The sequence below is a fragment of the Sus scrofa genome, chromosome 5, assembly GCF_054392235.1.
Source record: "Sus scrofa isolate SSC_HxYL_T2T_F1_AM1 chromosome 5, Sscrofa_HxYL_maternal_Yorkshire_Landrace_v2.0, whole genome shotgun sequence".
NCBI lineage: Eukaryota > Metazoa > Chordata > Mammalia > Artiodactyla > Suidae > Sus > Sus scrofa.
In genome coordinates, this window is record NC_139387.1 from 70,984,099 (window position 1) to 71,009,224 (window position 25,126).

A 25,126-nucleotide genomic window follows, 5' to 3' on the forward strand; every position below is an offset into this window, starting at 1 on the left:
TGGGTTGACACAGACTGAGTACAGAGTCCCAAAATGTGGTAGAGAGAGCAGACACCTTTAAAAAGATACACTTACAAGCCCACAATACATATCCTCCATTTAAACATTTAATTGAAATGTTTATTTTTAGGTATCTTTTGCTACTTCTGCGCTGTGATTTTGGGAAAATTCACTGAAGTCTTCAGAGTCTTATGTTCATTATCTGTAAGATTTGGCATTACAATTATTCCTATCACGGTTATTTTAATCTCTAAGCAAGGAACTATTACTGTTAATAGGAGGCACTTCAATTCTGTTTCACTCAAAATAGAGCCAAGCCCAGAGGGATTCTAGTCAGATCCGGGGCAGGCTAGTGGGAGCATTTATTTGCTTAAATGGCATATATTTATTCAGCATTTACTGTGTGATTAGCAAAGCAGTGGGAAGGTACCATGTATGAGACAGTTTCTCCCCTGAGTTGCTGACAATTTCGCTGAAGATCACATACACGAAATAGTCAAAACAGCAACAAAAGGTAGGGACCGAATGCTGTGGGAATTCAGAGGACAGGATCGTTACGGGTTGGAGCAATCGAGGAAGGCTTCCTGAAAGATTTCATTGTAACTGTTCGTTGATAGTTGATATAATAAACGTTTACCGACGGTTAAGCGCCCAGCTCTGAGGATAGGGCAGTGAACAATTCACAGTCCTTGTCCTCATGGAGCCGACATTCCAGAAGGAAAAGGAGGACAGCAAACAATGTACCAGGTAGAGGTGAGTGATATATTTAAAAGTAAAGCCAGGGGAGGAGATAGAGCTGTGGACGACGGCCAGTGGAGTTTAGAGACCAAAGAAAAGGGGAGTAACGGGTGTGGTCAGAGACGGGGCGGACTCTGATGGCTGGGAAAGGTTATTAGTTACTCCTTGGGCCAAAGTAGGGATCTCAGAAGCCGACACACCCTTATCCCTCTCCGTGTATTCACAGCATTGAGACATTCAAGAGCACACCTAAGAAATAAGAATGGTAGATAACTCCCTATATCAGCCTGTCGCCCCCTGGGGGAAGAGAACCACGACCGGCCTTTTAAGAATCCAAACCTCCCCACGTACCTTGATGCATAATTCATGAACCTGTCGCCTTCCCACCCTCCCACTCCCCCAGAAGTCCCTTCCGGAAGCCCGGGACCGCAGTTCAACTCCTGCCCTTAGCGGAACCCACCTTCACTTCCGCTGTGGCGTCACATCCCTGGCGGGTCCTGCGTCCCTGGGCAGAAGCCACTTCCGCCCCTATTTGTCGTAACGTCCGCCCTGAATACCCTGGAGCGCGAGCCGCGCCGGATGTGCTCTTGCCGCTCCCGGAAGTGACTCGACCTTTGCATTTCCCCCTTTCCCCATTGTGGCCCCCCCTACATAGCTATTTCCCTCCCTCCCCCCTTTTCGTTTCCGGCGCTCCCGCCTTCTCTCAGCCTCGGCTCAACTCCGAGCCAGTGGGGGGAGGGAGGGAGGGAGGGGGCGTGGAGGAATCGGGGTTCTCGGGAGCACAAGCTGCAGCACCACTTCCGGGTGAGTGTTAGGGGAGGGAGGGCGGGAGGGGGCCACCCACTGCCTCGCGCCCCCGCCCTGCGGGTGTCTCGCGCGCGTTCCGTGCGTGTGAGTGTGTGGGTCTGTCTCGCGCCTAAAGTGCGTGCCCGCGCGCTCGCCTCGCGCTCTCCCCCCTCCCCTCGCCCCCTCCGGGTCCTCCCACCATACTCGGCTCCCTCCTTTCCCAGCAAACGCCGCCCCTCCCGCGCTCTGGCGCCGCCGCAGCCGTCGCCGCCGGGTGAGTCTCGCGCCGCTGCAGCCGGCGCGCGCCGAGCTCTCTGCTCCTCCCCCCTCCCCTTTTCCTTGGGGGGCGGAGAAGGGGGGTCCTCGATGGGACTGTACGTGTGTCCGTCCCGGAACCGGAAGTGGTTGTGGAGGAGCGGGCGATGGGGAGGAATGGGGGGGCTTAGGGGGCGGGTGTCTGTCTGGTGGGTGGCAGAGTTCAGCTCCCTGGAGGGGAAGGAGAGGCGTCCCAAAGAAGGGTATTTGAGGAAAGGGTGGAGGGCGACATCAGGAGAAGGCGCCCAAGGGCTGTCTCAGGGCAGCGAAGGTGTTTGGGGATCAGCCGGGGTCTCCAATAGCTAGACCACTGTGCAGGCTGAGGGAGGTACTTCTTGGCGTAGGGCCTTGGGTAGGCAGGGGCGAAGTCCTCGCAGAAGTGGGGGGGAGGCCAGAGGAAGCGGCTGGGCCTAAACTGGCACTGTGCCTGACACAAGGGCTTGTGCATCCCCCTTAGTCCTCAGCTTTGCTTTCTGAGCCAATCCTCAGGAGGCAGGGACCCTTCTCTTCTTCCAACTCTCTGTTCTCTCACCCCCGACTACCTGCGGCCCTGGGAAACCAAGAAGAACCAGTGTCTGAGCCCAAGTGGAACCCTCACACTGGTGATAGAGTTCATCTTAGTTGATGGGAATTGAACTTCTTTGCCTTGTATCCACATAGGGGTGGCACTACACTCCTGTTATTATATCCTTGCATCTTTGGATTGTTGGTTGGGGGTCGGCCTGCCTTCCAGACTGAGTGCTGACAGTCAAAGAATTCCTGAGGTTCTCCAGTTCTCCGGTGGCTGCACCCTTACCGGCCCCTGTAACCCAGACAATTTGTTTACAGAAAGTTCAGGAGCCCTGGAAAGGAGAAGGAATAAGACGACAGGAGGAAGAGAGAGAGAGGGTAAGACAATTGGGGGTTAATGGCTTTTTCGGTACGGGGGGAGAAGGGATCATAAAGGGACGTTTTGGGGACAATGTGACAGAATCCTTCACATAATAGCAATTGTAATCTTGGTGTTTGCTGTGGGAGAAGCCTCTCATTATCTCTTGAGGATACCCAGGAAATTTTGTGCAAAAAGTTGGCACTGTACCCCATCACCTTCCATTGCCACCAGTCCTCATCAAGATTGAATTGTGAAATGCTTGCATGAAATCACTAAGCAGTGTTGCACTGTGCCCAAAAGAGAAATTCATTCTGCTTTAGGGACACATGGGCCCTAGTTGCTAGTATAGTCCTTTTGGCATAGCTTATGAAATTGCTTTCCTCTGTTAGGAACAAGCAGAGCTGACTTTAGAGTGGAGTTTGCATCCTTAATATTGCAGCACAGTGTTTGGAGTGGACCTCTGGAGTGAATAGAATCTGTAACGTGGGGTTATTTGAACTTAATGAGACAGGGTGAAGTTTTGGGGGAAAAAACTTGTATGTGGGTAGTTTGAGGTAAAATGGATAAAACTGTATGGAGTGGACTTCAGAGGTAGGTTCAAAAAGCAAGGCTTGATGGTAGTTGAGTTTTAGGGTGCCTGAAAACGATGATATATATCAAGCTCAAAGAATTTGAGTTCAGAGCTTAAGAGTCCTAGATGTGGAGTTCCTTTCATGGCTCAGCAGAAATGAATCTGACTAGTATCCATGAGGACGCTGGTTCAATCTCTGGCTTTGCTCACTGGGTTCAGGATCTGGCGTTGCTGTGAGCTGTGGTGTAGGTCCCAGACACAGAATCTGGCATTGCTGTGGCTGTGGTATAGGCCAGCAGCTGCAGCTCCAATTCAACCCCTAGCCTGGGAACCTCCATATGTGGCGCGTGTACCCCGAAAAAGACCAAAAAAAAGAAAAAGTCTTAGGTGTGTCTTCTGAGAACCAGTTCCAGGCTGGTTTATAAAATTTATTCCCCATGGGTTTCTGAGCCAAATTGGTGATTAAAAATGCTAGGTACATATTCCCTCTTCTCCAGCCTTCCCCCCACCCCATATTGCCCAGATCTCAGTTACAATGGAATGGGCAGGTCAAAGGGAATCAGCGTGCTGTTCTTCCTGCAGGATGCAGGATACAGTGGTCTAGTGGTGCCCAGGGTAGAAGGTGCTGGCCCAGATTGCCAGCTTTGTGGGGATTTGGTCTAGTGCTGTGAGTCTGGGTATTGGTGTGATGGGCTTTCCCAGTAGAATTGGGATAAACCTATTCTCAGTTAGTTTGTACTTGGAAGAGTTCACAGTCGAAAGGCCCCAAATCCTTTTGGGATGGCCCTTCTTGAATGCCCTTAGGACCTGAGAAAAAAATGGTCCTCTGTGTTTCTTCACTCCAAGTCCTTAGCTAATATTGCAAGGTTGTACATTTTGGAAGCTTTTCTCAATAAAGTGTCTGAGCCCCACAAGTCAAGTTCTTTCTGTAGTTGAAATTGAGTTGATTGTTCTTTGCATCTCCCTTTCTTGTTAGTGCTTCTAGTTGGTGATTACGAAGCTGGAGGCTATAGAGCTGATACTTTGGGGTGGTTCCTTTGTAATTATGTGGTCTTTATGTAATTTCCACTGATGGTCACTAATGATCGTCCTCATCACAGGCAGGTATTTCTCTAACTCTCTTCCTTCCAGGAATACTTTGAGCATTTTACTCTTTATTGTGTTGTCCCGATCTCCCCACTGTATGCCTTGTGAATTTGTTTTAAGGGGTTTATACTCCTTCATTCTCTGCATAAATAGAAACTTAATGGAGTAGTCAATTATTCAGAGTCATCCACTGATGAAGGGCCTAGAACTAGATTCCAGACATCTTGATTCCTTGGTCCATCTTCTACCTATGAAATTTGATGACCATTTCATGATTTTCTAAAGGTTGGTTGTATGAGAGAAGGCTGTTTTCTTGAGAAAAGAAAACCCTGTTTTATTTGAAAAAAATAAAATCATTTAAAAAAATGGAGTAAGTGCCAGGAACGAGGTGGTGGTCTTCACCATGTCTTTCAAAACCACATGCTGGAGGCAGGGACAGCTCTGTCCCTGGATGGTGGTAGCGCTGTGGGAGGACGGACAGAGGGACAAAGCTCTGATGGAAGAGTTCAAGTCCTCCTCTGTGTTTGATGGATATCACTTAATATTGTCTTTTTTCTTCACTTCCTCGGTCTTCCAAGATTTCTTCCTTTCTTTTTTTTTTTTTTTTTTTGTCTTTTTGCCATTTCTTGGGCCGCTCCCGCGGCATATGGAGGTTCCCAGGCTAGGGGTCGAATCAGAGCTGTAGCTGCCAGCCTATGCCAGAGCCACAGCAACGCGGGATCGAGCCGCGTCTGCAACCTACACCACAGCTCACGGCAATGCTGGATCATTAACCCACTGAGCAAGGGCAGGGACCGAACCCGCAACCTCATGGTTCCTAGTCGGATTCGTTAACCACTGCACCACGACGGGAACTCCCAAGATTTCTTTTGAGATTGGAAAAGCAGTATGAAGGTCCTTGAACCTCTTAAAAGAAAGTACCATCCAACTTAATTACAGTAAATCTCCTTCCTTTTCTTTTCTTTTTTTCTTTCTGTTTTGGCCACCTCACACTGGATCCTTAACCCACTGTGCCCAGGCCAGGGGTCAAACCAGCGTCCCAGTGCTCCCAAGATGCCGTTGATCCCGTTGTGCCACAGTGGGAGCTCCTAAATCTCCTTTCTTATTAATGGAACAGTGGAGGCATCATGCAGTCGTAAAGTTGAAATTAGAGCCCAGATGTTCAGTCTGCCATCATCTTTCTGCCTGCTGTGTTTTTCCTTCTGTTCTGCATTTTGGAGCTGAAATAGAAGCTTTCGTTTTCCTTCCCAGACTAGGGTAAACCAGTTTTTTTTACTTTTTTTTTTTGGTTTTTAGGGCCATTCTCATGGCATGTGGAAGTTCCCAGGCTAGGAGTTGAATCGGAGCTACAGCTGCCGGCCTACGCCACAGCCACAGCCACACAGGATCCGAACCATGTCTGCGACCTACACCACAGCTCATGGCAACACCGGATCCTTAACTCACTAAGTGAGGCTAGGGATTGAACCCGCAACCTCATGGTTCCTAGTCGGATTTGTTTCCACTGTGCCACAGTGGGAACTCCTCATTTTTTGATTTTTCAGTATATTCGCAGAATCATCAAAACTGGTGCCCTGTGTAGAGATTAGGTTTCCCTCAGAACTGTCTTTAATTTTTGGGTTTTCAGAATGTCGTGTACCTGCTTGAATGTCAGAATGGTTTGGTGGCAGCTCCTCTGTGAGAGACAGAGTTGAGCGGAGAAGTGGTAAGGGACAGTTAGCAGGTTTTTGAGGGCTCTGGCACCCAGGCACCCTGTGACACAACCCCAGGGGCACCGTTTACATCATATTCTGGCAGCAGCCTTCCTTCTTGGCCTCTGATTGATCTCAGGTCAGGGATACAGAGATACAAGTCATGCTCATCAGAACAATGTGGAGCCTTTCTCAAAGGTCCTCCTGTAGGCGATTATTGTTGCTTCTAGTTGGGCGAGCAGTGCTCCCCGTGAACCCCCCTTTGGGGCTGACATGTTTATCAGAAGCCCACAGGCATGTTTATCATTTAGTCCTAGGAGCAGTTTTGTGTTCTCATCTTCAGCTTTGTTCTTTTAAGAACCAAAGCAGAGTGAGAGACTGAGTATCTGGGGAAGAGGAGGGGCCTTTTATTCCATTTACCCACTCCACACAGTCTGGCTTTTTAACTCAGACTCCTTCATTCTAAAACCAGTTATCTTGGGAGTTTCCACTGTGGCATAGTGGTTTAAGGATCGGGCTTGTCTTTGTGGCATTGCTGGTTTGATTCCCAGCCCAGTGCAGTGGGTTAAGGGTACAGCGTTGCCACAGCTGTGGCTCAGACTTGCATACTGGCCAAGGAATGTCCATATGCTGTGGGTGCAGCCGAAAAAGAAAAAATAAAATCTGTTATCTTGGTGGCAAACGGCTTCACTGGATGTGGACAGAGAATATCATCTTTCATTGAAAACTCTACTCTTTTTTTTTTTTGCCATTTCTTGGGCCGCTCCCGCGGCATATGGAGGTTCGCAGGCTAGGGGTCCAATCGGAGCTGTAGCTGCCAGCCTACACCAGAGCCACAGCAACGCGGGATCCCAGCTGCGACTGCAACCTACACCACAGCTCACAGCAACGCCGGATCCCCAACCCACTAAGCGAGGCCAGGGATCGAACCCGCAACCTCATGGTTGGAAAACTCTACTTAAAAAAAAAAAAGTTTGTTGAGGAGTTCCTGTTGTGGCTCAGCAGTAACGAACCCAACTAGTATCCATGAGGATTCGGGTTCAGTCCTTGGCCTTGCTCATTTGGTTAAGGATATGGCATTGCCATGAGCTGTGGTGTAGATCACAGACACAGCTCAGATCCCACGGTGCTGTGGCTGTGGTGTAGACCAGCAGCGGTGGTTCCAATTCAACCCCTAGCCTAGGAGCTTCCATATTCCATGGGTGTGGCCCTAAAAAGTAAAAAGTGAAATAAAATAAAAAATGTTTGTTGAGAACTCCCTGCAAAGTGTGTAATCCATTCTTGCAAATATTTCAAACTTTGATTTGTGAATCAAGCCACAGTGTCAGAGAGTCCATACTTGAGTTAGTCTCTTGTAGGACTCCTTTCCTAGATTGCTCTTTGGTACTGGGTTCAGATCTCTGCTCTGCTATTTACTGTTTGCCTTCGATTTCCTCATTTGAAAAATTTCTCAATTTCTTCAATTTCCTCATTTGAAAAACAGGGATTGCAACTAGAACTGTTGTGGGATTAAATGGTGTGATGGTTGGCGTTCCCGCTGTGGTGCAGTGGGTTAATGATCCGGTTTGTCTCTGTGGAGGTGCCGGTTCGATCCCCGGCCTGGCACATCAGCTTAAGGAATCTGGTGTGGCTGCAGCTGTAGTTGCAACTCCAGCTTGGATTCTGTCCCTGGCCTGAGAACTTCCCTGTGTGGGTGTGGCCAAAAAACGAAAAAAAAAAAAAAAAAAAATGGTACGATGGTTGTAAGGTGCTGAGACAGACCAGTACCTTGAACACAGTAGACATCAATGGTGACGGGGGTGATGTTGTCCATCATGTCACATGGTCCCCTTTATTAGAACCTACAGGCCACGTTGCACTCAGGAACTGCTGCACCTGAGCCCCTGGTGCCACACTCTGAGTGTGTGTAGTCTTTTGGGGAGGGGTCTTGCTCACAGGAATCCTTTGACACTTTCAGGCTCTCAATTCATCCCTCCTAAAATTTCACATCTGTAGTGTTTACTTCCTTGACTCTTCAGGGGATAATTTTAATTAGACCCTCCTTTCTTTTACTCTCCAGCCTAATTCTCTGCTCCGCCTCCACCATAGTCCCCCTCTTGTCTGTTCCATTGCTCTCAGCTAGAGGTTTAGATGGATGGGGGCTGTGGGTTAACCTTCGAGCCCCTGGCATTGCTTTTAAGATTTGTGTGGGAATAACCATCTTGGCTCAGCAGTAACAAACATGGCTAGTATCCATAAGGACACTGGTTCTATCCCTGGCCTCGCTCAGTGTTGAGGATCCCGAATGGCTGTGGTGTAGGCCAGCAGCTATAGCTCTGATTCGACCCCTAACCTGGGAACGTCCATATGCTACAGATGCAGCCCTAAAAAGATTAAAAAAAAAAAAAAAATTGGGGAGTTCCCATCGTGGCTCAGTGGTGAACGAATTCGAGTAGGAACCATGAGGTGTAGACCAGCAGCGGTGGTTCCAATTCAACCCCTAGCATAGGGGTTGAACCCATGAGGTTGCGGGTTCAATCCCTGGCCTTACTTAGTGGGTTAAGAATCCGGCGTTGCCGTGAGCTGTGGTGTAGGTCGCAGATGCGGCTCAGATCCCGCGTTGCTGTGGCTCTGGCATAGGCCAGCGGTTACAGCTCTGATGGGAATCTCCTCCATATGCCACGGGAGCAGCCCAAGAAATGACAAAAAGACCAAAAAAAAAAAAAAATTGTATGTGTAGTTTCCTGTCACTCACTTTATCAAGTATGGAATTGCTTACAGAGTAATGATTCTTGTATTAGAGTCTGGGGGAAGTTCAGGAAGTGGCCCCTGCCTCCTGAAAATCATAGCAAGATTGGATCTCATTGTTTCTTGATGTCCATTGGCTACAGAAGGCCTGGGGCCTTCAAAAAGCTGGTTAGAAGGGAAACGCTTAGCACCTGCATTAGAGACTGTCTGGTTTTAGGATGTTTTCTAACTCGGGAAGCAGAATCTGCTTGTGATGGATCCTCAAGCCACTTGTAAACAAGTCGACCCTCACACTTGTTTGTGCGAAGCTCTTGTAACCACAGATTTGGTGCATTCCTCTCCTCGCCTTTGCTACTTTTTGGGAAGAAATAGCCTGAAATTTATAGGCTGCTTTCCTTTATAGGTTTTACGAAAATGAAGACTGCTATTCAGTAGAGCAAAAGATGTGATGAGAATTCTGGAGAAAGATCAAGAACAGGGCTACATTTAGAGTGAGGTCCTTTTGCTTCACTTCCTTTGGTGAAAAACTTTCCTGGTTTCCTTAGTCGCAACTTAAAACCTGGTTTCTGTACCCAGTCTACTCTCCAGCTCTTAGTATCTTCTGTGTCCCCCTCCAGCGTGTCCTCAGAGGGACCTTGGCTGTCAGTCACAGCTTCCTGTGAGTTCTCCTTCTGCATCTCGAGCTTGGTTGCCCTTGGCCCGGAGTGGCAGTGCGGTGTTAACACTAATTCCCGCTCTTCCTTGCTTCTCCATCCCAGCAGTCTCCTCCCATGTCACCTGCCTTCTGCCAGCCTGGATCTCTCCTGGTCCGGGCTTTTGGGAAGCTTCTCTTAACCAACATCCTGTAATTTTTTTGTTTTTGTTTTGTCTTTTTGCCATTTCTTGGGCTGCTCCCGCGGCATATGGAGGTTCCCAGGCTAGGGGTCTAATCGGAGCTGTAGCTGCCAGCCTATGCCAGAGCCACAGCAACGCGGGATCTGAGCCGCATCTGCAACGTACACCACAGCTCACGGCAACACTGGATCGTTAACCCACTGAGCAAGGGCGGGGATCGAACCCTCAACCTCATGGTTCCTAGTCGGATTCGTTAACCACTGCCCCACGACGGGAACTCCAACAACCTGTAATTAAGCCTTGCTAGGAGAAGGATCGGAGTGTGAAAATGAGCGGTGGCATGCCTGGAGTCCAGACCCATCTGTGACTTGCAACTTGATTCTGAGGGTTTGCTTTTCTTCCTGCTTAGTCCTCCCTCCCAAAGTTTTAAGCTTATGTGTCATCACATACAGAGAAGAACCTTCTGAATTCTTAGAGGCCTAGTGTTTGAGAACTGCAAAGCCGGGATCTGGTGATGTGTGTGTGTTCTGGCCCCCCATTGTCTCTGTTCTAAAACCCTTTAGGTGGCTGCTGCTACTGCTAATGCTAGAACCCTTTTGAAAACTGATAACTGCTAGATTCTCACTGCTCTGTCCAGTGCACGTCGTACCTAGTAAAGCATCGTGGATATTCTTGGGCCTTGGTGGGATCCGTGGGGGTGTGGTCCCCGAAGAGCATCTGGTTCTCCGCAAAAACCTTGATTCTGCTTCCCACCAGTTTCATTCTTTAACTCTCTTGGACAGTTTGTGTTCTGGCCTGGAACCGTTTCACACTACGTGGAACTCTAGATGTGTCGATTGGTACTCTTGAAGTTTTTTTATTTCAAGGAAGGTGGGTTTGGGGGATGAAGGGAGAGGAACAATGATAGGTACCTGGCTGTTTTCAAGCCAATCATTGATTTGCCTTGTGGGATTGTGGGCCCATGCCTTCCTCTCTCATGATTTTGATTTCTCTTTGTCAGCAAAAGAAAGTAATATCAATTCTATTTCTGTGGTACAGGAAACATCGTGTGGGTAAATGCGGTGTGTATAGGTTCTTTCACCAGCATCCCGACTGGGGTAGCCTCTGTTGGGTGGAGATACGGTGCCAAGCGGCTCTGCCCAGAGGGACTGATATGCTAGCTCCCAGGGCCTGCCTACCAGTTCCCAGGCATGTGGGTGTGATGCCAGAGAAGAGGCCAGGAGCTCCCTGTCTCCATTGCCGAGGCTGCTCTGGCTTATTCCTGAGTGTCATGTGGTCTGTCTTTCCTTCTTTAGGTAGAATGGAAGAATCTCACTTCAATTCTAACCCGTACTTCTGGCCTTCTATCCCCACAGTCTCAGGACAGGTAGGTGGTGTTTGGGTCTTGGCTCCTGCTCCGTGGTGTACTTTTGTCATCTCCGAGTAGCAAGTTCTGTTACTGTGGACACTGGAAGCAAGATGACTCCTGATCTGTTTCTCCAGGCCCCCCATCGCTGAGAGTAGCTAGGGTTTCCTTTTGGCCTCTCTCTGGAAGCGCAGAGACAGTAACTGCCCGCCTTTTGCTCTCCCCCGAGGACGAGGATGGCCGGCGCGGGGTGCTGAGGGAGCAGACAGCCCCCGACCCTCCCTCAGAGGCCGCGTCCCCCTCCGTTTTCTTGCAGATCGAGAACACGATGTTCATCAACAAGATGAAGGATCAGCTGTTGCCGGAGAAGGGCTGTGGGCTGGCTCCACCCCACTACCCCACCTTGCTGACAGTGCCTGCCTCGGTGTCCCTGCCCTCGGGCATCAGTATGGACACCGAGTCCAAGTCAGACCAGCTGACCCCACATAGCCAGGCGTCCGTTACCCAGAATATCACGGTGGTCCCCGTGCCGTCCACAGGACTGATGACCGCTGGTGAGCACCTCTGCTCTTCTCCAATCTGAGGTGTTGATCTTCCACGATCAGTACCCCAGGCTGGAGGGCGCCACGGACATGGGGAGTGGGATGTGTGTTTGATTACTCAGATGTGTACTAAGTGCCTACTGTGTGCCCAGCAATGCGCTAGGCATTGTGGGGGTACAAAGAAGTAGAAGATGCGGTCCCTGCCTTTGAGGAGGTGACATTCTTTCCTTCTCTGAATCAAGGAGTCTCCTGTTCTCAGAGGTGGAGAAGAGAAGGGAGTCAATCAAGGGGTAAATCTCACTGTTACCGGGGGTGGCGTGGGGACAGGGGTTAGGAGACCATTGTTATGTACAGGGTTTGGGGTTTCCTATATACTCTGGGTCGGGGTGGGGGGCGGTGGTGAGGGGTTAACTAGACAATGATCTGGGGGGAGTTAAATAGGATTAGGATCAGGACTGGACCGCGTGACACCATCTCCTTTTTCTCCCCATCCTAGGTCCTGGTTTGGTAATCACGTCCCCCTCAGGCTCCCTTGTGACCACAGCCTCGTCAGCTCAGACCTTCCCCATTTCGGCTCCCATGATTGTCTCAGCTCTTCCCCCGGGCTCGCAAGCCCTACAGGTGGTCCCCGACCTCTCTAAGAAGGTAGCATCGACCCTAACCGAGGAAGGTGGCGGCGGCGGCGGTGGCGGAGGTGGCACTGTGGCCACTAAGCCCCCCCGGGGCCGAAAGAAGAAGCGGATGCTGGAATCGGGGCTGCCTGAGATGAACGACCCTTACGTGCTCTCCCCCGAGGATGATGACGACCATCAGAAAGACGGCAAGACCTACAGGTAGGAGTCAGCGCACGGCAGGAAGGGGTGCGCCTTTGAGCGTCCCTGCCCCCTCGGGCTCTGCGCCCCAGCAGCTTCCACCGCAGATCCACATGCATGTCAGTTGTCCATGGAGGGGTAGGAAGGAGACGCTTCTGGCCCTTTTCTGGTGCCTCTTCCCCACGAGGCAGACCCGTTTCACCCTCTCCTTTTTGGGGGTCATCAGCACGGACCTATCTTGGGTGACATATTGGAATTTCTTTCTTGTAATGAAGCTCTAGACTGGGTTTGAGACTCTTGTCTCCAGCTCCTTTTTGCTTTCTACATTTTCCATTCCTATTTCTCCAAGAAACCTCTCTGGTAAGCCCCTAACCCCGACCTGTGTGCCATCCACCGGTTCTTGGGCCGTATTTGAGCATCGAGCCTGCCTGACCCTGCATGGTTGGGGTGACGGGAGGGGTCCTTGTAAAAAGGTGGAATGAAGAGAATACCCGCCCTTCCGCCCTGTGGAATATATGCTTGTGAGATGGCTGTTTGCTGACTTTCTCATTCATGGAAGTTCTTTCGATCCTCCACTTCCTTTAAGTTGCCCATTGCCGAAAAGCATTATATGCACATCTGCATGTGGTTCTATACGAAAGTCATCACGTATCTAAATGCCCTGCCCTTTGAAAGCTGGAAACCTTTTAATCTCCTTGAGAACCCTCAAGGGCCCTAGTGGGTTTGGGGAGTTTGGTCCCAGTGTACAGAGTGGAATAACCACTGCCACAGCTTTGACGCAGACAGGGGCAGATGTGCATGGCTGGGAGACTGGGTCTGTCCTTAGTGTACCGAGATGGGCAATGTTGTTCCCATTTTAGGAGCGAAGGGAACTGCGGCACAGGAAATGGACAGAGCCTTGGGCTCATGGATTCAGTTCCCGGCTCCACCACGAACTTGCTGTGTGACCCTGGGCAAGTCCTTTTCCCCTCTCTGGGCCTCAGTTTCCTCATCTGTAAAATGGGGAGAATTCTGTTTATGCCTCCCAGTCATCGGGAGTATATGTAAGATAAGATTGGAAATGTTGTGAGCTTCAAAAGAGAGAAGAGATGGTCGTCATTTAGCATTTATTTTTACATGTTGTACACGTCTACCATGGAGAGGACAGGGTGTGTAAATCCCTCTCTGTCAGTGAAAATGAGGGGAGTGTTGCTGTGCAGAAAGTATTGAGTTCCAGAATTCCAGCTCATGATCTGAAAGTTCACTGCAGCTTTGTTATTATAGGTGTACGCCACTTTATACAATAAAAGGGTTCCTGACAAATGTTTACATCATGTCATGTTATAAAGGTACCTGACAAGTTTGCTTCGTTTAAAGGCATTGTTTTATAACATCGTTTCATAAAATGAAATCCCCTTTTAAATTTAGTCTGTAAAATTTAAATTTTTATGTGTTGCTTCAAGTGAGGTCATTGTGACGTGGAGATGCACCTGTACAAAATCGGTTGCTGTGGGGCTAGTGGGCGGGTTGCCTGCCCCTCTGCGTGGCCCTTCACAGGGATCACAGTCCTCTGATTCTGCCAAGATTTCTCTGTTTCTGGACCCCCAGTAAGGCTGTTTCGGGACTTTCCAAACTGTGCATGTGGAAGGAAATGTGACTATACAGCCGGAGGGCAGCCATGAGAGATTTCCCACACCCTTAATACTTTTGGAATTCTTGACCAGCCACACCTCCAGGTGACCAAAGAGAACTCTGAATTGAAGGGGGACTAATTATGTTATAGGTTAAACAGAATTTCTTCAGGAGCTGAGAACGCTGAAGGTCCAAAGGCCTCTTTTTAATCATGAAGAATCCCTATTTCCATGCATGTGTGGGTCAACCACGTCCATTCCTGTGGTCAGAGGCATTTGACTGGTTTGGGGGGAATTGGGTTCTGTTTCTTGGGACAATACAATACTTATTTCTAGCTCTTCGTTCCCATCTAAAAATGGGAAGATCAATCATGGCCCTCATCTATCTTGTGCAAATGTTTTGAGGGAAAATTGGAATATACGGAAGTGTTTTTGAACATCTTAAGGGAAAAAAGCATTGATAATTCACAGCAGTTACTGTAACTGAGGCCACCACATCTCGTGCCTCCAAGGGGGCACCCTTGTCATGTCGGGTGTGAATGGTGTCCCCGGGAGCCATGCTCCCAGTGACAACGAACAGTGGTGTTTCTATCCCCGGCCACTGCCCACTTCCACAGCTCTCCTAAATGGGATTTCTCCCCCACCACCTGACACCTTGCTTAGACTTGTGCTTATTTGACTTCATAGAATTTCAGAGTTGGAGATACTTTAAGGGGAGTTCCCATTGTGGCTCAGCGGGTTAAGAACCCGACCTTGTCTCTGAGGATGTAGATTCGATTCCTGGCCTTGTTCACTGTGTTAAGGATTCTGCACTGCCACAAGCGGCAGTGTAGGTTGCAGCTGCAGCTGTAATTCAACCCCAGGCCCAGGAATTTCCATATGCAGCCATTTAAAAAAACAAAAAACAAAAAACTTTAATGGTCACCTAAGCCTCTCTGTAGTTTTAGTGTCTAGAGGTTTCTGGTGGATGATGGGATGGTCTGGCTTCTTCCTGAAATACTCTCCAGTGTGAAGAGTCTTAAGTTAGGTAAGAATGAATCACCGTTTGCCCTTTGGCAAATTACTGCACCCTTCTGAGTCTTTGCATTCCTTTCTGTAAAACAGGGACAGTACTTGCCAGGTTGTTGGAAAGAGTGGGAACAATGTGTTTAAGGGGCCTAATTCGGAGCCCGGCAATATCAGGCACAATGGCACAACTGGCACAATGACAATGGCAACTATTACTGCCCTTATTATATTGCTGTTATTATCATCATCCTTATTATACTCACACTTTTAGACACTGCTCATTTGGTTGCCAGTCCATTGGTGAATTTAAGTTTTGCAGTAGAAAACTTCTCTAGTTGAAAACTTTGATGAAGAGGGTTATTTTCTCTTTAATAATTGATTTCAGGTTAAGGGTGCGGTTATGTGTTCAGCATTTACACGCAAACTAATGAGGTTTTGTTTGCGTTAAAATGAACCTGTCATTCCACCTGTCTGAGAAGGGGAATTATTTTGTAACTTTAGTGCAGTTCCCCTCCAAGTGACAGTGTGTCTAGTTTCTAAGGTTAGCCTTGGTGAAATCTATCGTAGTGTGAGCCCTTCCAGCACCAGTGCTGCTGGCTTTAATGCACTTTTATTATTCAAGAATGCTTGGCTCATTGTTGGCTGTCCTGGGTGTTTGCTGGCCCTTGGGAGAGGCGGCAGATACTTATCTCTTCATTTTACAGACCAGAAAATCGAGGTCTAGATTGATGAGCAAGCCTGTAACTGAACCCTGAGTAGAACCCAGGTGTCCAGACTTCCACTGGCTGTGCTCTCTGGACCCTGCTAACTATAAACAGAATGTCCCCCTCCCATACAATGGTTGGGCATCCAGACAACAACCAGGGATTGATAAACTGGTCATTGGATTTCCTTCAGAGTTATCAAGTGACAAGAGAACTAGAAATTGGCCTTAACAATTGGAATTTTGGAGTTTCTGTTGTGGCTCAGTGGTGACGAACCCAACTAGTATCCATAAGGATGCGGGTTCAATACCTGGCCTCACTTAGTGGGTTAAGGATCATGCATTGGCGTGAGCTGTGGTGTAGGTCACAGATGCAGCTCAGATCTGGCATTGCTGCGGCTGTGACATAGGCCAGCAGCTACAGCTCCAATTCGATCCCTAGCCTGGGAACTTCCATTTGTGGTGGGTGCAGCTCTAAAAAAAAGGGGGGGTGGATTTTAATGGAAGCATTAATACAGGGCCTGTACCCCAAACAGTAGTCCCTTCTCCAAGGAGCTCAGAGTTCTTTTTAGTCTGCATCTTGGTTATTCTCTAAACATTCTCCTGGGATCAGAGAGAAACAGAAATCACCCTTCACCCTCCCACGTCCTCTTAACAGAGATAAGTCAGAGAGGACCCAGAGAAGAGGGGCTTGCCCTGCTTGCCTGGCTGCCTTTAGGCTGTGGCCCTTTCTGCCAACCCACACTGTGTGCTGGTGAGTTGTTTAGGAATGATAGGTTCCGGCCCAGTCATGTCTGAATGGTTGTGGCCTACCTTGCCCACAGGCCGCCTTCTTTGATATTGTCAGGCAGTATCAGAGCAAGAGGAAGGACTGCCAGCTCAGGTGATGAGTGAAAGTACTTTCAGATGCTACTGATGACAGCAGGAAGTGCTGGCATTGGCTCCACCCGCTAGGAAAGAGGACAGGTTAGAGGGAGGCTCAGCGTGTCACCAGTCTTTTTCTCCTAAATATCTGAGCATTACTACCCACTGCAGCAGTTACCTTAGCTCATTGCAGAGGTAGTTCTCACTTGATTGCTAAGGAGCTGGGGGCGGGGTGGGGGGTGGAACATCAGATGCAGGGTGGAGACCTGACCTGTATAGTTTGGGCAAGGCCCCTCCAAATAGCTCTGATACTTCTCCACCCATGCCTCTAGGAATCACTGGCCACAAGCAAATAGGGGAATGTCTGAGGGAAGACAGTTATCTGGGGGGTCTCGTCAGTTTGTCCCCATTGCCATCTCGGGAGCCTTGGGGACTGCCCGAAGGATGTGCTTTTATCCATGGGAAACTGGGGAAAGTCGTTCTTTAATAGTCTGAGATCAAGTTATCAGCAGAAGGAAAACGAAAGTTAGCCGGATACTCCTGACCCAGTGAGAGCCTGTAGTGAGGTGTTCCTGTCTTACCTGGTTGAACGCTGGTTTTGGTGCACACTGAGGGGGGGCCAGGCATTCAGCAAACACTTATTTAATGCTTGTGTTGTGCCCGGGCAATGTTAGGAGCAGAGGCTGTAAAGGTAGATAAAATGGAGCTCCTCCTCGCAGTGTCGCGGGAGTAGGAGAGATCAGAGAGGTGGGCGTCTTTGGACGTGGGTGGGGGGGGCTCAGCACCGCCCCTCAGCCGGCGGGGCCCTAACCGCTGCCCTCCCTTGGCCCAGGTGCCGGATGTGCTCCCTGACCTTCTTCTCGAAGTCGGAGATGCAGATCCACTCCAAGTCACACACCGAGACCAAGCCCCACAAGTGCCCACATTGTTCCAAGACCTTCGCCAACAGCTCCTACCTGGCCCAGCACATCCGTATCCACTCGGGGGCCAAGCCCTACAGTTGTAACTTCTGTGAGAAATCCTTCCGCCAGCTCTCTCACCTCCAGCAGCACACCCGGTAAGGCTGCTCTCGCGTTCGCCCTGCTCCCTGCCGTGAACCCTTCACAGCCCCAAGGCCAGGTGGCCAGCATCTCCTTTTCTCTCCACACGTTTTCATTTCTCGACTTTGCCTGCAGAGAGCCTCAGCTCTCTCAATTGCTGTCTGTGAAAACTGAACTCTGTACCCCTGGGGGGGGCCTGGAAATTGGGGCTTTCCAGTCCCAAAGTCTGGAATGATTTGTGCGGTCTCTCTTTGTGTCTGTGTTTGGAACTCTTCTACAGAGCAGGCCCTGCTTTTACTATATGCTTCCGTTCAGAGCCAAGGTGTGCATTCAACCTCAGGCCCATGGGGAACAGGCGGTATTGGTCTTTGTTCAGATTGCTATTTGGAAGCAGGGTGTCTGTGGTGAGTGTGTAAACCTTAGCACAAAGCAGAGGGCTGACGAGACTGAAATCCTGAAGGTTACAGGAGCCAGGGCTGCAGCTCTTCATCATCTCACTGCCATCCTAGCCACCGACTTAAGATCCGCAGCAACCTAGATGTGGGTGTCCTCTTCACTAGCCTCCCCAGGCCGGAGTGTGTTTGGGGGGGAGGGAGGCGTGGTGCTCTCATCCGTCAAGCAACATCATTTCACCCAGCGGAGAGCTGAGCCCGTGGTGTCGAACTGCTCCCTCCTCCCCCTTCCCTCCTCTCCTCTCCGGCAGGATCCACTCCAAGATGCACACGGAGACCATCAAGCCCCACAAGTGCCCGCACTGCTCCAAGACCTTCGCCAACACCTCCTACCTGGCCCAGCACCTCCGTATCCACTCGGGGGCCAAGCCCTACAACTGTTCCTACTGCCAGAAGGCCTTCCGCCAGCTCTCCCACCTCCAGCAGCACACACGGTAAGGGAGAGTGGCGGGCTCCTGCCCCGCCCCGCTGGCATGCCCTCCCCACCCCCGCCCCGGACACACACAGCAGCCCGCATGCGGGGGGCGGGGGAGAGACCCGGCCGGAGGAGAGCACAGCTGGCATCTGGGAGGAAGACCAAGCCGCACCGGAGCCAACAAGTGGATGCTCAGGGAGAGCCTTTCCGGGCAGAAGCAGCACCGAAGAGATGCAGTGACTGTGGGGCACTCCCTGACCGGCGGGAGGAGGCGACTTCCCCGGAGCAGAGACCACGTTTCCTATGCTCGTTTTCCTCCCTGGAAACACCCGTGCACGCATCTTGCAAGATTTTCTCCTTGATGCCAAAGCAGGGCCGTGTGCTTGGAGAAGACCATCCCTCTAGCCCTTGGGGCACCGATGAGGAACAGAAGACAAAATTAGACTTCGACTGGGTACCAGGCCCGTGACACCAACAGCAGCAAGCAAGGCTCCAAGGGAGGCCGGGAATAGGGAACAGAACAAGACAGATCCTCAAGGTTCGCAAAGACCCAACAAGTGAAACGAAGACGCTTATACGCCATAAGGATGCTCACTGTTTGCCCTGGGAATCTGGAGTGACTCGGAGGAGGCGAGCCTGCCATCTGGAAGAGCTGATGGATCTCAAGCGGAGCTGGAGTCCAGACTCTTGCTGGCCATCGGCCTCCTCTCCCGGCAGCTACTGGAGGAGGTGCTCCCCCTCAAAGCAGTCTGACAGCGTGCTTTGCGAAGAGGAGGAATTGGGCTTTCCTTGCGAGGAGACGTGTCCTGTGAGGTTTTCAGGATTTTGTACCCCCGGGGGTCTCGAAAAGCACCCGGCCACAGAGGTGGTTCTGAAGTCCCTGCAGAGGAGCAGGGGTCACGTACCCTCCCGTCCTAGGCTCATCTCCGCAGAGGGCCCTGTAGTGTCTGGAAAGAGGTGGCATTCGTATCAAAGTAGGCATTTCCTGCCGTGAGGGGGCTGGACTGGGAAAAGCCCCAAGGAGCTTCCACAAGTAGTGCTCTCACTGCTGCTCTTCACAGTTCCCATAACTACTTGTCTCTGATACCAGAACTTTCGCTGGAAATGGCACTCAGGCTGAGGGGCTGGTTTCTGGCTGTGTGTTGGGGGCCGGGGGAGCAGTGCTCTGTGTTTCTTTCTCCTCACCGCTGTGTTCACCTCACCTTCTGAACCTTCCTGAGGGACGGTTGCGGTCCTCGCCGCCTTGGCCGGCCAGCCCGCAGCCCGCCCCCAGCACAGAGGAGCCCGGCTGGAGCGGAGCGGTGCCCGCAGCAGCAGCGAGCGGAGGTCGGGACTGCTGGCCTGATCCGACCGACCGACCCAGAGGAGCTGAGCTGGTGCCCCTGGGAGACCCCCCCGGGCTCCCAGAGGAGGCCTGCTGAGGTACTGTTCCCCGGGCAGCTCTGCTCACGTCCTTTCCCTCTCTTCTCTCGACCCGTGCAGAATCCACACCGGCGATAGACCGTACAAATGTGCACATCCAGGCTGCGAGAAAGCCTTCACCCAGCTCTCTAACTTGCAGGTAAGTGCTCTGCCCTCCACCCGAGGCCTTGAGTCTAAGACTTGGGGTCGCAGTGCCATGTGCCTAGGTCAGTGGTTCTCAAACTCTTTCCAGATCCTTTACACTCTTTTTTTTTTTTTTTTTTTTTGTCTTTTTTGACATTTCTTGGGCCGCACCCGTGGCATATGGAGGTTCCCAGGCTAGGGGTCTAATTGGAGCTACAGCTGCCGGCCTACACCAGAGCCACAGAAGCGCCAGATCTGAGCTGTGTCTGTGACCTACACCACAGCTCATGGCAATGCCGGATCGTTAACCCACTGAGCAAGGCCAGGGATCGAACCTGCAGCCTCATGGTTCATAGTCAGATTCCTTAGCCACAGAGCTGCGGCAGGAAGTCCAGACCCTTTACACTCTTAACAGTCAGTGGGGAACCCAGAGAGCTTTTGTTGATGTGGGTAATACCTAATTATGTAGACATGAAGAAACTGAAAAACTTGAAAAATATTTATTAATGTGTGTAAAAATAATAAACCCCAGAGTTACTGTGTGGCTCAACAGGTTAAGAACCTGATGTAGCGTCTGTGAGGATGTGGGTTGCATCCCTGGTCTGGCTCAGTGGGTTAAGGACCCATCTATGCCATGTGCTGCAGTGTAGGTCACAGACAGCTCGGATCCTGTGTGGCTGTGGCGTAGGCCGACAGCTGTAGCTTCAATCCGACCCTTTGTGGGGCATGGGGTTAAGAATCTGGTGTTGCTACAGGTTGCTGCTGTGGTGCAGGTTTGATCCCTTGCCCAAGAACTTTGACATGCTGTGGGCACAGCCAAAAACAAACAAACCTCATTTGGGAGTTCTATTATGGTTCAGCGGTAGCAAACTGGACTAGTATCCATGAGGATGCGGGTTTGGTCCCTGACTTCACTCAGTGGAATGAGCTGTGGTGTAGGTCACAGACTCGGCTTGAATCTGGCGTTGCTGTGGCTGTGGTGTAGGCCTGTGGCTACAGCTCCGATTCAATCCCTAGCCTAGGAAGTTCCATGTGCTGCATGTACGGCCCTAAAAAGACCAAAAAGGAAAACCAAAAAATCCCATTGCATGTTAACATAAATAACATAACTCTAAATCCCCACCCCGCCCCACCCCCCAAAAAAAGTTAGAATGGCTTTGCTTTACATTCATGCAAGTTTCTTTAATGTCTGGCTGACTTTAGAAAGGTGGCAGGATTCTCATATCTGCCGCATTCAGTCTTTGTGATACCACACATCTTGCGATCTCTGTACGACCGTGAAAGAATGAGAGTGAATGGTGTCTTATTATCATCATTTTGAAAGTAGTTTTGACCCCGTGGGCCCCCTGAAAAGGTCTTGGTGTTCCCTGGCAGCTCCCATGCTTCGTTTTGAGAACTGCTGACCAGTGGGACCAGGCACGGCCACCGTTGTAACATTTGGGATCCTGGTGTGCGCTGCATGGAGTATGATGCTTCTTCCCCTGCCAGTAGCTCCTGAAGTTTTGCTTGATGCAGTTGTGTCTTCAGATGGAAAGAGAACTAGGAGGCCCGGCACCTAGCTCAGGGTTCTCTGTGAAGGTCAAGGAGCCAGGAGGTCAGAGTTCAGCACATTCATCCTGGTTTCTCCCAATTTTCTCAGTCCCACAGGCGGCAGCACAACAAAGATAAACCCTTCAAGTGCCACAACTGTCACCGGGCGTACACAGACGCAGCCTCGCTGGAGGTGCACCTGTCTACGCACACAGTGAAGCATGCCAAGGTGTACACCTGCACCATCTGCAGTCGGGCGTACACGTCGGTGAGTGCCTGGAGCCCTCCCTCCCCTGCCCCATGAGCTGCTGCACCCGTCTTTCTGAGAAGGAGCTGCTTCAGGGAGCACGCCATCCCCCTGTGCCCCGTGCTCCCGCTTGCCAGAGTCACTAAAGGAAATGGAAATAAACCCAGAGCTGAAGCGTTCAGGGTATGCCTGGTGCCTTGAGCCCATAGAGGTTGCTAAGCAGTGGTTCTGCATTTTACTTAGACAAAGGGCAGAGGGAAGTATCTTGGCCTTGTGGGAGAAGTGAGGTTTCAGTTAGATGTTTTTTGTTAGATTCCAGAAAAAGGTGTTCCATTCAGAGATCTTTGAGAGGATGACAGCTTCCCCAGTGCCAGCTGAATACCCACGGTGACTCTAAAGGTCCCTTCTCTTGTCCACCTGAGAGTAAGCGCTCAAGTGTCTCCAGAATACCTGTGCAGAAGTGAGGTTCTGTTCAGAGCAGAGTAAGAGTCCAGGGCCCTGGTTATAGGCACCTCTTCCTTTCTCTTTCTTCCCTCAACCACTCCTTTTCTGTCTCCCTTAGGAAACGTACCTGATGAAACACATGCGCAAACACAACCCTCCTGATCTCCAGCAGCAGGTGCAGGCAGCGGCAGCGGCGGCAGCCGTGGCCCAGGCCCAGGCCCAGGCCCAAGCTCAAGCCCAAGCCCAAGCTCAAGCCCAGGCCCAGGCCCAGGCCTCCCAGGCATCGCAGCAGCCGCAGCAGCAGCAGCCATCACACTTCCAGTCCCCTGGGGCAGCCCCCCAGGGTGGGGGTGGCGGGGACAGCAACCCCAACCCTCCACCCCAGTGTTCCTTTGACCTGACCCCCTATAAGACGGCAGAGCATCATAAGGACATCTGCCTCACTGTCACCACCAGCACCATCCAGGTGGAGCACCTGGCCAGCTCGTAGAGACCTGTGCTGCCGTCCCCTGGGAAGAGGGGAAGAAGTTCTGGTCCCTTCTTTCTCCAGCTCCTCTTGGTGGGAAAAGTCCTCTTCTTCCTTGACAGGCCACGGCTCCATCTTCTTGGGTCTCAGGCCCAGCCTTCCTTCCCAGGATACTCTCCTTATTCTCAACTCCTCTTCAACAGGAACGTCAGCCCTCCTGATCGGCAGAGGAGTACTGAGCTGGTGGCGTAATCCAGCAGCCTCCCTGCCTAAGCATAGCTTTTAAAATTGGGGGTTGGTGCTCAGGGGAGGGGTTTGCTATGACCTCATAGAGACTTTTCCAGAGTGGGCACTTACTCTCTCCTCACCCTCATAATCCTCCAAGCTCGGGCTGATAGAGGACTAGAGGCTGGCCCTCCTGGACGTCAGAGAGGAGGGAGCCCTAAATGCAGCCAGCTTCCTGTTCTAGTCTTGCCTGCGAAAGAACAGAGGTTTCTCACATAACCCTATCCCTGGGAGCCGTTTTCCCCTCATGGTCTCACTTCACTTCCTACCTAGTGCTGGAAGGAGATCTGGAGGGGGGGTCGGACCCCCTTTATTTGTAAAGGGGCAAGGGCTGAGATGTGGTCCCCAAGGGGCCAGAGATCCCCAAAGTGGTCGAGGGTGGCTTAGAAGTGTGAGTTATGGGTCTCCTTGGAGCTTCTCCCCTTCTCTGCCAGCCGGGGCTCAGTGCTCAGTCTCCCTGTCCCCCAACCTAAGCAGCTGTGGGAGCTGTGAGTTCTTTATAAAACCCCACAAGGAGGGGGCTGCAGAGAAGGGAGAGTGAAGGGCAAATGCAAGGACTGGACTTAGCTCCCTAGGTGCCACGGTCAGTTGCTGGACATGGATTTATATATAAATATATATATATATAAATATATATATACCCACTCATCACGGCCATCTTTGTTGTAACCATTTCTGTGTTTATAAATGCATTATCTCTGAGAATTTTCATATTTGATGTTTTGTTTATTTTTGTCCCTTTTTTTTCCCTCCACCCTGTCTTCTGGCCAACAGCATTTTTATTTCCTTTTGTCTTTTTTTTTTTTTTTTTTTTTAAATCATGGCAGATTTCAGAGAAAAGAGAAAATGAAAAAAAAAATCAGGAAACCAGTTGTTATAAAGGAATTTAAAATGAAGAAAAAAAGAAAATCTTATGTACAAAACCAAGGGGTGTTTTTAGAACCTTGTGTAGAAATAAATTCGTGTAAAAGGATCAGAGGCAGTGGAGCTACTGATGTGAGTGAGCATGGGAAACAGCTGTTTGGGGAGAGAGTCAAGGCTGGTACTGAGGATATGCAGTAAGAGTGTGTGAATGTGCAGAACGAATGCTGTGTGTTGGGGCTGCATGCATATCCCCAGCCATGGAGGGGTACAGCTTCCATATTTCTGCAGTGAAAGCTTGGTTTATGAAGGTTTCTACACACACATCCTGTCGTGAGGACTGTGTTGGCCTAATAATGTGAGAACAGGGTCTCAAGGCACGTGTCACTGTCAAGACGGCCACAAAACTCCGTATCAAAGAAATGGAAGCACAGCCTCCTGGAAGGAACTGCACTCCTGCCAGAGCATCCCTGGGCTCAGTGCTGCTTCCACTTGGCACATCCTGTGGCACCTAAATCCAGAGGTTTCCAGTGGTGGAGGTCATAACCTGGATTGAAGGACACCGCACAGTTGTAGTGCTGAGGAATAGAGTGTGGTCGGGAACCTGGACTTCAGCCCTGATCTCCCAGCAACCAGTGTTGGCCGAGACGCTTCTGCAGCTGTTAAATGAAGGGATTGGGCTAGATCACCTCCAAGATTCCTTTTTGAGAATTAAAAATCTTTAAGCACTGAGAAAGTTGTGGCAAAGTTCCCGCATCTGACAACGTGGCTATCCTCTGTGGGACTGCCAGGCCTCTGCTCATTACCTGGCTGCATGCGGGTAGGCAATGAAATAATACCTCTTAATTTAGGGCCTGGGCTCTTGTGTGGGCGTCCAAGATGGTCCCACTCTGTGGTGTGACACTAATGAATGTATCACAAGTGACCAAACATGCAGTGTTAGCTTCCTGAATATTTACTGCTTTTAACCCTTGTTCTCACCAACAGTCAAATTGGCACTGATAGCCCTAACTTCATCGCAGGTATTACAAACAATCTCCTCTTTTTAAGGTTACACTCACACTCAGAGTAACAACCAATGAGGTAGGTAGTGTGAGGTAGTCATTTTATAGAGATGCGCACAGATTAAATTACCCAAGGGCCTGCTGCTTGCACTTAAGAGAGAAATCTTGTAGATTTCATTGCTGTTATCTTACCACCTGGTCAGCAGTAAGTCTGGGATTTCACCTTGCCTCTTTTTTATATATTTGATCTAAATGATGAGGCTGAAAGTGTTTGACAACCTGCCACTTCACATTGCTAATTATCAAGAAGGTGTGAATTGGGAGCGACAGCGAT

General features: G+C 50.4%; 1 protein-coding gene across 20 annotated transcripts; it reads left to right on the forward strand.

Moving 5' to 3' along the window:
- Window positions 1–1,490: 1,490 nt before the first annotated feature.
- Window positions 1,491–23,632, forward strand: ZNF384 (zinc finger protein 384). Of its 20 annotated transcripts, XM_085025140.1 has the most exons (13): window positions 1,491–1,542; window positions 1,749–1,798; window positions 2,668–2,727; window positions 10,915–10,985; window positions 11,281–11,518; window positions 11,749–11,796; window positions 12,003–12,339; window positions 13,179–13,271; window positions 17,336–17,560; window positions 18,247–18,429; window positions 19,893–19,971; window positions 21,595–21,753; window positions 22,295–23,632. In XM_085025140.1, exons 4-13 carry the CDS (start codon window positions 10,920–10,922, stop codon window positions 22,664–22,666), a joined length of 1,800 nt encoding a protein of 599 aa, XP_084881266.1. In that variant the 5' UTR covers window positions 1,491–1,542; window positions 1,749–1,798; window positions 2,668–2,727; window positions 10,915–10,919; the 3' UTR covers window positions 22,667–23,632. The 20 variants fall into 20 exon arrangements, with proteins under 20 accessions (XP_084881266.1, XP_084881267.1, XP_084881279.1 ...); XM_085025141.1 differs by lacking the exon at window positions 1,749–1,798; XM_085025144.1 differs by lacking the exon at window positions 1,491–1,542 and having other exon boundaries at window positions 1,725–1,898.
- The last annotated feature ends 1,494 nt before the right edge of the window (window positions 23,633–25,126 follow it).

Bases quoted from the DNA above. Each gene is read 5' to 3' on its own strand.
- ZNF384 (XM_085025140.1), top strand. From the start codon at position 10,920: ATGGAAGAATCTCACTTCAATTCTAACCCGTACTTCTGGCCTTCTATC. The intron at 11,797-12,002 runs GTAAATCTCACT...TCCCCATCCTAG, and splicing joins AGAAGGGAGTCAATCAAGGG to GTCCTGGTTTGGTAATCACG. The intron at 12,340-13,178 runs GTAGGAGTCAGC...TTCCCATTTTAG, and splicing joins AAAGACGGCAAGACCTACAG to GAGCGAAGGGAACTGCGGCA.